A 10,798-nucleotide genomic window follows, 5' to 3' on the forward strand; every position below is an offset into this window, starting at 1 on the left:
CTGCCTAATGATCACGTGATAGACCACGTGACAGACCACGTGGGTGGTTAAGGGTGGGTCGGGCCGAATATTTGAATTCAAATCTCCCGCCATGTGTGACGTCATCAAAATGCTGGCTTCTGATTGGCTCCTCAAATCGGTGTCCCAGCTCGCCCATATTCTCACTACTGTGGTTACTGACTATAGCTCTGGTCAGTGGAAATTAATATTGGAAGAAGCATTGTGAATGTGAGGAAAAGGGATCGAATAAAAGATGCTTGGATCCAGAAAGAAACACACTGAAGATGACAAGATTGAGCAAATAGAAATGGGCAGGGTATCTCTTTTGGTGCGAAGATGACAGATGGTCAAAAATTACCACAGAATGGACTCCATACGACCTTTAAAGAAGAAGAGGACGTCAAAAGAAAAGATGGAGCAATATATTCAAGTGGACGGCAGGACCCCTCTGGTGGAGATGACAGGGAAGTCTGGAAGAAGATATGAAAAGAACTCGCCTCCCAATAGGGCTGGTCACCCTGGAGAGTGCTGACTATTACTCACGAAAGGGAAGGCCTGTGCAGGAAAAGATTAAGAAAGATGGAAAGAAAATTTATAGAAGTTAATGTTTTATCAGTTGTTATATATAGAAAATTTATTTTTTTCTTTCTTCTTTAAATGTTTATATTGTATTTTGTATTATTTTAATTTATTGCATATATAAAAGGCTATTTCATTTCGTTTTAAAGCCGAATACTTTTATTCATTCATTTCTGATTCAACAGACGCTATGAAGCGGTCCTTATCTCCCTCCCGGTAAGCTTAATCCATTTTTCCTTCCATCATTCCAGCGGGGCTTGTTTGTTGGTTAGCACATCCATCATATGTAGCCGAAAGGAACTTAAAGGCTTCCTCTAACCAGTTCCGCATCCTTGAGGGCTCTATTCGCCGTCCCAGTTATGTAATGTTCCTTGACGAGCAACAAAGACACCATGAATGCTGAAGTTGCAGAACGTTCTCCTGTTGCACAAACATTTTCAGCCACAACCGACTCACTATAAACTTTTGAATGGTTGTCGTACCACACGTCAAATATACGGACAACTGCATTGCACAACGGACGTTTGATCTTGTATCAAGGAAGGCCTATAGGTATCACAAATCATAAATAGACACATAATAATTTTTCATAAATGTTAAATTGAACTATATATCAGTGAAAATTGAATGTTATAATTATTATGAATTATAAGCCAATTTACCAAATATTAGTTTTTGAGAGGGTCCGCAAATATATACATCGATACATCGATAAGATAGTATAAACTTTAGATGTTTGTTGCCATCGCTTCCCTACAAAAAAAAATAAATTTTACATGTATGTGAATATGATATGCTATCGCTAAATTATTATACTTTCTTTAAAATGTGAAATAGCAAGTTAATCTACAAATCTTACAGTCTTGCTTTTCAGAATCTTATATCCCCACATTCACATGCTATCAAACAGTTGAGGAAATTCACAATTATTTGGACAGCTTGGCTCGATCGTATCCTAATATAGCAAGCGTAGGAATTATGGGTCACTCAATCGAAGGAAGACCACTGAAATTCATTAAGATTTCTTCAGGGAAATATAATGCAAAAGTATTCTTTATTGATGGAGGTAAGATTCTAAACATGAATTCTAATATTAATAGTTATCATTATGGTCACTCTGAATTCTCATTTTAATAGGTATCCATGCTAGGGAATGGGTTGCCCATGCGGCTGCAACCTACGTCATCAAACAGCTCGTGGAAAACCGCCGGGAACTACCTCCTGAGATGTTAGACATGGACTTCTTCGTCGTCCCGATTTTAAATCCTGACGGATATGTATATACTTATACACATGATAGATTGTGGAGGAAGAATAGATCTAAGAATGGCAAGTGCTATGGCGTGGACATCAATAGGAATTTTGATATTGGCTTTGGTGGCAAAGGAACAAGCTCTAATCCCTGTCAAGAAATTTACCGTGGACCGAGTGCTACCTCCGAAATGGAAGCACAAGCATTTGTGAAATTCATGTCAAACATAAAAGAAAATCTAAAAGTAAGTTGAGAGTAGAGGCTGAATTATTTTCAAACTGAGAAATTAGCAGTAGAAGTATTACCAACTAAATTTCAATTTTTTAAACTCACACTCTATACAAGTTATCAGCGATATTTTTACTTCTTAATAAGTTATCATTATCATAACGATTCATTATATGTATCAGAACCGACCAAGCCCAAACAATCAGTCCACTATCGAGACTGAAACAATGTTCCAACCAACTGTGAATGAATACCCATATAAACATACAAAATCTACCACATTAAGAATACTTGAGGCAGTTAAGTCTGCTAGGGATTAGTAAATACAGTCTCGTTGAAATCCTTGTTTTCCAATTTATGAAATGGATTACGTTGAATAATAACGCTGTGAATAAAAGATTCTAAAATTACGTAAATCCTTGTGTTCTAAAAAGATATCGAATGGTTTTACAAGATCGATCTTTCATAACTTTCTTACGTTCACTTACCAACATGCGAGATATATAGTAAGATGAAGTATCGCCGTCCACCAAAAATTAATTTTTTTTTTCTATGTTTCTGTCAACGATTTGTTCACGAAAATATACAAAAATGGTCCTCCTACAGTGATCAGCCAAGGTAAAAAATAAAATAAAATGAAACTACGTAATTAAGGTGGGTATGTGACTAGGATATTGCAGCAACGTTTATAAAAACCTACTAAAACTTTGATAAAATCGACTGACCTCACGTGCCACTTTATAAAACCAATTTTTCACATATTTTTGATTTTCTAAAAAACTGCTCTAACGGTTTTGACTAAACTCGGCATATCAATTTAAAATCAAGTGATATTTAATATCAGCTGGATCTTACCCTCATTGCAATATTTTATGAGAGCTTAGATGCCGAATATTCAATCATTCCTCCTCCAAAATATTTTTGGTTTTGTTTTCTCAAAGTTAAAAAAAAAAAATTAAACTTTTTGCATTGTTCACTGTAAAAACATATATAAGTTAAGTATTGGTGAAAGAAATATGTCAAAAAAGAGAAGAAGGAATAAGATCTAACACGCTTGATCTGCTGTAAAATACTAGCTTTATTTATTTATTTTTTCTGACCTAGAAAAAATTAAGAAACAAATTAAATATATACAAATAAGAAATGGATGTATATATGCAGGCAAATATGAATCTTGGTTTGCCAGTGTGGCATTATAAGATAAGTTACCGGGTCCGCTGAAGACGGTGTATCGATGTTGGCATATGTTGCCTTTAGCATACTAGGAATAGGGAGGGGCTATTCCGGCTGGCGTTGATGAAGTGATGACTTCAGGCTGTAGAGCCAGAAGTCCCTCCTAAGGCGAGAACATCGACCAAGGGAACAGTGCTCTGCCACCTCCCAGGTCTTGTTGGAGGTGTGATTTCTCGGAACAGTGGATTGGCATAGGCTTTCAGCCCATCAAAGAACTTGATGTGCCTACGGCCTATGAATTCTGACACAGTTGGGAGTTGGAGCTCTGCACAAATTTCTCTGTTCCTGGCCCGCTGGAATGAAGTTCCTCGTACTATTCGCCTCAGGAGGGAGTTCTGGAAACTCTGTAGGTTGGTCAGTGTCGTTTTGTAGAGGTGTCTCATTAGTGGTGCACCATGGAGCAGCGTTGGACGAATGATGGCCTTATTTGTTTGTAGCTTCAGGCGCAGTGAAAGTTGTTGTGACGGCAGGAGATGGTAGAGCCTATGCGACTTCTGCCGGGCCAGCTTGAGTCTCCCCTTGGCGTAACTGGAGAGGATGAGGTGCCGGTCAAGAGTCACTTCGAGGTAGAGGATGGTGTTTGAGATATTCCGACCCTCGCCATCCACAACGAACCGCTGGGGTAGTCTGCTCTTCTTGCCCTTCTGAAAGGACATGACGATGGCATCTGTCTTAGCCGGGTTAACTCTGATGCCATCCTTCTTGAGAGCAGCTACGATGGTGGTAGAGGCGGCTTGTGCGTGGTGGAGGGCCAGTTCAGCTCTCATGCTGGAGGCGTAGACCCCTATATCGTCTGCATAGGCTGCTACCATTGCATGCCAATGTTTGATGGCGACCACTGGCGTTGTGATGACTACGAACAATAGAGGTCCCAGCACAGACCCTTGAGGCACTCCTCAGGTGGTGAGGGCTGAGGTAGTTCCGGACCAATCGGCACAGGGCGGCGGGAAACCTGAACTCCTCCAGCCGACGAAGTAGTAGCGGGTGGGATACGGGAAACGTTGTACTATTAATATCATAAAGAGTGTTGAGACTAAAAAAGGATACCATTTGATTTATTTAATAAATAAATACCAGTCTAAAGAAATTGGAAAAATTATATTTAAATATTTAATGTTTAACAATTTTATCTCCAAGAGTGGCAGGGGAAATTGAGTGACGCACCAAAGGCACCAAATTTTTAAGGACTAAATAATATAAAGAATGTATTAAAAAGTAAGCGTTATCGGCAAAACCAATAGTCGTTATTGGACCAACAGGAACACAAATGTTTTATTTGGACTAGCCTATATATGGAATATTGAGTAAGGGAAAGTATTACGATCTTTCAAAAGAGCTCGAATTCAAGTTTTCGATAGAAATACTCGTCTTGAGGTTCCCTGTGTCCAAATAATCTAGTCTCGCAACCTGTTCTGTGATATCATCTCCTCTTGTGAGACTGTGACATGTCGTACATCGACCAACCTACTCGCTATAATTTTTGTATTAAATTTGAGATAAGTACCACGTGTGTCTTTGTCGGGACACCTTACATATTTAAGTCGACTATATGCCTGGGACATGAAAGCTACATTTTCGGCAAAATATACTCATTGCAAGTACCACAATACAGAATCGACTTTTCACATTTTCTCGATTTTCTCCAAAACAGCACAAATAATTCTGATAAAACTTGGTGAATCCATGAACAATAACGTGACCTGTGATATCAGCTAAGTTTTATCTCCATCGAAATAGTTTATAGGACTTAAAATCCGAATTTTCATAAATTCTTCCTCCAATGAATGTTTAATTTTGTTTATTTTATATAATTAACCATTTTGGATTATTAGCAACAATAAAAAATGTAAAAATATGATCAATAAAACGAGTTTAATATTTAACCGAATGAGAAAATGGAGAAATTAACAGTTTAGAGACTGGAAAATTGGGGATAGCCAAGAGTATCCGATTTCTCCCGATCACAATTATTTGTCACGGCTTTGTTATATTTAGTATTCTTGGCATGAACAAAGTTGATTTTCGTTATTCTCACCCCTAAAATACGAATTTTTATAGCAACAGAAAAATAAAAACATATTATTGTTAATGTTGCCCTTCAAGAGTGGTAGTAAGTGGTAGTCCCACACCACACCAGATTTTGCTATAGTATTTTTTATTGGCTCATTCGTTTGGCCGTAAGAAGCATTTGAGCCAATTTATATAAGGCAATGAACATTTTAAGGTTCAACGCTCATCACCCAATAGTTTTTTTGTTTTGTTTTTTTAAATGACCTATCTTTTACTTCTCATGAATATTATTTAAAAAAAAATAATTTTCAGGGCTACGTTACACTTCATAGTTACGGTCAATTCGTCTTAATCCCCTACGGCTATAAAGAGAACACTTTTCCACCAGACTTCCAGGAATTGCGAAGGGTCGGTATTAATGCAGCGTTAGCAATTAAAGAAATCGGTAATAAGAAGTATACTGTTGGAAATACAGCGAAAGTATTATACACTGCAGCAGGTAATGTTCAGACAAATTTTTAACGTGTGGTTGGCAAAAAAATTAAAAGACCGGCAACAAATTTAATATTTTGTTTACAAAAAAATTAAAACAAGACAAAAATATATGACAAAGTGCTTTTCCATTACAGGTGGATCCGACGATTGGGTCAAAGCCAAAATAGGAGCCAACTACGTCTACACAATTGAGTTGAGGGATGAAGGTGATTATGGTTTTACTCTACCAGAAAATTTGATCATCCCCACAGTCAAAGAAGCATTCGAAGCTATCAAGGTTATAGCTATTGCAGCTTACAGATCTCAAAGAAAAAGAAATCAAAACTGGAACTGGTTTAATTAAGATTTTTTTTTACGGGCATGTACTTTAAGAAGAAGAAGCCCTTAACAAAACCTTTATTGTGCTATAGTCTAAAGCAAAACACGTTTGTCATCAATTAGTGATATTGGGTACCCGATTATTTACGAAGTCGGAAGCATGAAAGAATCCCAGCTTATAAAATAAACATCTGACATATAACAAATAATTTTCACCGAAACGCATTTCTTACTCATTAATGGTTCTAAATAATTTAGAATTTAGCTAATTAATTTAATAATTAAGGGATTGATTTTTTTTTTTTTTTTTTTTTTATTAACAAGTATTGAATTCTGCCGTAGATGAGCACCATAGGCAAGGCAGATAGTAATTTGGAATTGCAGAAGTAATATTACAATAAATTGTAATTGCAATAACTTGATGAAATACTTCAATTGTAATTGTGGTCTCACACTATTACAAGCCGAGCCAAATTAATTGCAATTGCCAGTACCACCTTTTTTTGTAATTGTTATTTTCTCCCGAGAATTCCAACTAATTGTAATTGTAATTACATATATTTAACACCAATTCGTAAAAGTTACTTGGCATCAAGAAGTAATTGCAATTTAGAATCACAATTGTATAGAGTTATTGCAATTTCTTTTACACAATTACAGTAATTATAATTGTGTCTTACATTTATTTCAGTGCAAATGTCCTTCAAAAACCACACATTTTTTTATGTTTTGGGCCATTTAATGGTTATCTTAGTGTAATTATATTGCGAATGAGACATGTAATTGAATTACTCATGTAATGATTCCTACCCAACTCTGGTCTGAAATCCTATGACGTATATTTACTTCATCGCAATTCGATGTTTATCGCTAGGATAAACCGTTAAAGAGTTATCGGATAAAAAAAAAATGCCTAATTCCTTACTTTATTAAATTAGTTATATAATCAGTAAGAGTTTTAGAACCTATAGCAAAATTTTTACGCATTAGGGTACTGATTTGGTGATTTGGTGTACCAATTTGGCATCGATGACTGAAACATAACAAAACAGAAAAAAAGTTTGCTCTTGTCGAGACAAATTCTAATTATTCACTTTAATTCTTTACGAAAATAGTACTGATGAATGTTGTATCCAATTATAGAACCATTCGAGTTCCAAAACTGTATACCTATCTACCGCTCTAGAAATCTTTCATATCTTCACTTTATGATTCATTTCACAAAGATATTTACAGTTTATCATCAATCGGAACAATCTTCACGAAATGAAAATTTTAAATCTAGCTTAAGCTAGATTATCATAAGTATTTATGATACCAATTTAAGAATGTTTAAATGTCAAATAGTATTTTAGAACAGAATTCGGTTGTCACTCGAAGACTGGCACATACTGGCCGGAAGAGGTTATTGTAATTCATAATAATTACCCTAGACTTAAAAAAATAAATAGAATATGTTGTATCATAAGATAATTTTACTACTTCATTAGCACAAAATCATTAATAAATTAAACATGTAAAATTATTACAACAAATTTAAAAGATAAGTAATTTATTAAAGAATTATGAAATAGAAAATAAAACAATTTCGATGCTTTCTTGTCTACCTAATAGTTCATTTTACATTAACCATTAATTTTTACTAAAATATTTAAATTTATATGAGTTCAACAATTGAATATTTCATTATATTATTTGTTAAAATTTATATTTAAAATAAGAGATTGACATTTGAATGTAAATTGACAAGACGAAAATAAGCCATGCTTTATATTTGCTGTGTATATATTTATCGGAAAGACAAGAATAATTCTTGTATTCTTGAATAATATTTGTTTTATTTACTAGGAATAAAAACTAAGGTTTCATTGTAGTCTACTTCTTTCAGCCTGAGAATTTATTGACGTCAATCTTTTCATATTATTGACATCAGATAAGTCTATATAAATAATGCTAGAATTTAATGCTAATAAAGAAGAGAAACGTTTAATTAAACTATTTATTTCAAGACACCCCTAATAAGCCTTTAAAACACTTTAAGATAATCCTTTAATAATTCCATTCTTATGTTTAGTAGTTAACAATAACCTTTGAAGCTTGCTAGCACATTCTCTGTCTAAAACAAATACGTATTGCTTATGAAACTAAATAATAATTTAAATATTACAATTTCGTCTTACGTAAATATGAGAATTTTACATTTTTAAAAATCCTAATTGTTACATATTTGTTATTTTACAGAGGAAATATCAATAATTTATTCAAAAATATATTTTTTTTTTTAATATTCGCATAAATTATAATTCCCTTCAGTCAACTTCCGTTTTCTTTTTGTGGAAGATTTTGAATTTAATATATATTTTACCTGTTACAATATTTTTTATGGGTTAGCACTCCTTCCTGAAATTTTTTTTTATTTATTTATTTAATGTAATTTACAACTGTATAAATAATAAATACAATAGGTAAATCTGTGGACTGTTTCATTTACACTTGAAAATCTCGGGAAGGAACCATGCATTGGTGGTACTTCAAGCATTAATTTAAATTAGAAGGTCCCGTGGCCATCTTCTTTTCAGACGCCTCGGAGGATAATCAGGGATAGTTAAGGATGAGAGACTGAGAACTAATCGGTTAGAATGTATAAGGAGTTTGGAAAAGATGCATATCTTTTTTGGGCCAAATCTGAAACGAATGGGATGTTAAGGTCTTTGTGGATGAGTTTATTTGTAACATAATAAGGAGCATCAAGGATTTTACGTAGGATTTTGGATTGTAAGGATTGGATGCGGGAGGAATTTGATGGTTTGGTAGAGCCCCAAAGCTCAATTCCATATGTCCAAATTGGTCTGATTATCGTAGTGTATAATCATTTTTTGTAGTGAATGGGAAGTTTAGAGCGTTTTACAAGTAGGTGATGTAGCAATCGAAATCTACGAGCAGTTTCTTGTCGTCCAGTCTTGTATGTGGACTCCATGTCTCTTGTCAAGATGGAGTCCTGAGTGTCGAATCTGTTCAACAGGCGTTAGTGGGGTATTTAGAAAGGATACTGTAGGACAGGAGGGTAGAGATTTACGACGAGATTTTTCTAGGATTTTGCCCATAATGGGCTGTTCTTTTGTTTTTAATGGAATTTTTAAGTCTAGTATGTTTTCTAGATCAGTCTGAAAATTTTAGCAGTTCACCTTCTTCCTGATATAAATAATAAAAAATAAAGAATATAAACTTATGACACAGATATCCAGAGTAAGGTATCACAGAAGAGATGGAAAATGGTAAGAGTAAAACGTAAATGGGAGCATAATGTTAAGCAGATACTTTTTTAAATCAGTGGACTAACGATAAGAAACATTATCTTTAATTTTAAGAAATGCTAAATGAACTGAGTTGACTGTTTAAGAGTCTTTTGAAAAAGTTTGCAATGGAAATCTAAGTTTCCAGGTCCTTACATTTTTAACAAATTTACTCTTCTTTTAATAATATTCTTTTAGATTTTATAGTGTTGTTGGTAGTTTTTATGATATAGAGCTCCGAATGAAAAATTAATTTTTTTTTTTTTTAAGGTATTGAAACAGCTGCCATTTTTTATTCCCCCTATATACTTGGCAGACTCATCAGTTTTGACTTGTAATTATACATAGTTTTCATTAAAGTAATCAAAAATTGGGGTGAGATAACTGCCTTTTTTTCTTCCCGGCTCTTGTACTATAATGTGCTGATTATAACCCAGGTCCACTAACAGGATCAATGGAGCTATAACTTTAACTTCAGGAATAGTCCAATGAAATTTTCGCCCTATGGAATGGATAAAAATGGATATAACTTCCAAACGGCTTAACCACTCTACATCAAACTTGGCAGTGGCTGGGCAAACTGCACCAGAGGGCACAAACAATTAGAACCGGAGATATAAAATAAAACGTGTGAATTTTTTCCCCTATAATGAACAGACATTCAGCTTTCCAACGGCTCTATAGCCGTTATATACCTTACTATTAACATACGAGTCGGAAAAAACAAAGAAAAGTTATGAGTATATGAAAGAGTCCCCAGATAAAAAAAAAAAAATGGTCTGAATAAATCGAGGTTAAAATTTTCTAATTTTTAATTTCCTTGAAAAACGGTATTTAGTACTTTGAGACGACCCTAAAAACGAATATTATTTTATTTTTTCTAAAAAAAATTTGCGGACCTACTTTACACCGAATCCAGCTATTATTAACAAAATTAAGCGGTAATTTTGTTAATAATAGCTGGATAGGCATAATATCATAAGCTATAGAAAAATAAATTATAGAGATTATTGGCCTAGACAAAAACACGAATACATTTTTTTTTTTTCAAATCGTTCACACTAAAATTCTTCGATGTAGAGTAATTAGTCACATTTTAAAATACTTAATATAGTTCCTTAATTAGCACCGAAACGATAGTCGTTTATATACTTTATACCAGGTACCGTATTAACAAGTATAGTTTTCAGCTTAATGGACACTTTCAAGAAACCTTTAGTATAGTTAATAACAGTAACTAGTTAATATTACTATACACTTGCCATTTATACCAAGTACCAGCAACATTGATATAATTAAGTTATTTATTAACTATTGTACATCGTAAATATATTACTTTATTTTATTAGTATTATTATTTTTATTTATTTATATATATATTTTTTTTTTT

General features: G+C 33.9%; 1 protein-coding gene and 1 long non-coding RNA gene across 3 annotated transcripts in view; one reads left to right on the forward strand and one right to left on the reverse strand.

The window, feature by feature from the left end:
* LOC106680266 (carboxypeptidase B) overlaps positions 1–8,061 on the forward strand; it is a 23,174-nt gene extending 15,113 nt beyond the window's left edge. For both annotated transcript variants that reach the window (XM_067047072.1, XM_067047071.1), the window contains 4 exons: positions 1,454–1,645; positions 1,717–2,075; positions 5,615–5,801; positions 5,932–8,061. In XM_067047072.1, coding sequence (XP_066903173.1) covers positions 1,454–1,645; positions 1,717–2,075; positions 5,615–5,801; positions 5,932–6,140 — 947 coding nt within the window. In that variant the 3' untranslated portion in view covers positions 6,141–8,061. The remainder of the gene's footprint in view (positions 1–1,453; positions 1,646–1,716; positions 2,076–5,614; positions 5,802–5,931) is intronic.
* LOC106680275 (uncharacterized) overlaps positions 719–10,798 on the reverse strand; it is a 23,084-nt gene continuing 13,004 nt past the window's right edge. The window contains exons 2-4 of the long non-coding RNA XR_001343089.3: positions 1,439–1,584; positions 1,242–1,332; positions 719–1,125 (exon numbers count right to left, since the gene is read on the reverse strand). This is a non-coding gene — a long non-coding RNA (uncharacterized lncRNA). The remainder of the gene's footprint in view (positions 1,126–1,241; positions 1,333–1,438; positions 1,585–10,798) is intronic.

Source organism: Halyomorpha halys, unplaced genomic scaffold (genome assembly GCF_000696795.3).
Source record: "Halyomorpha halys isolate HHAL.00 unplaced genomic scaffold, Hhal_1.1 Scaffold252.1, whole genome shotgun sequence".
In the NCBI taxonomy this organism is placed as follows: Eukaryota; Metazoa; Arthropoda; class Insecta; order Hemiptera; family Pentatomidae; genus Halyomorpha; species Halyomorpha halys.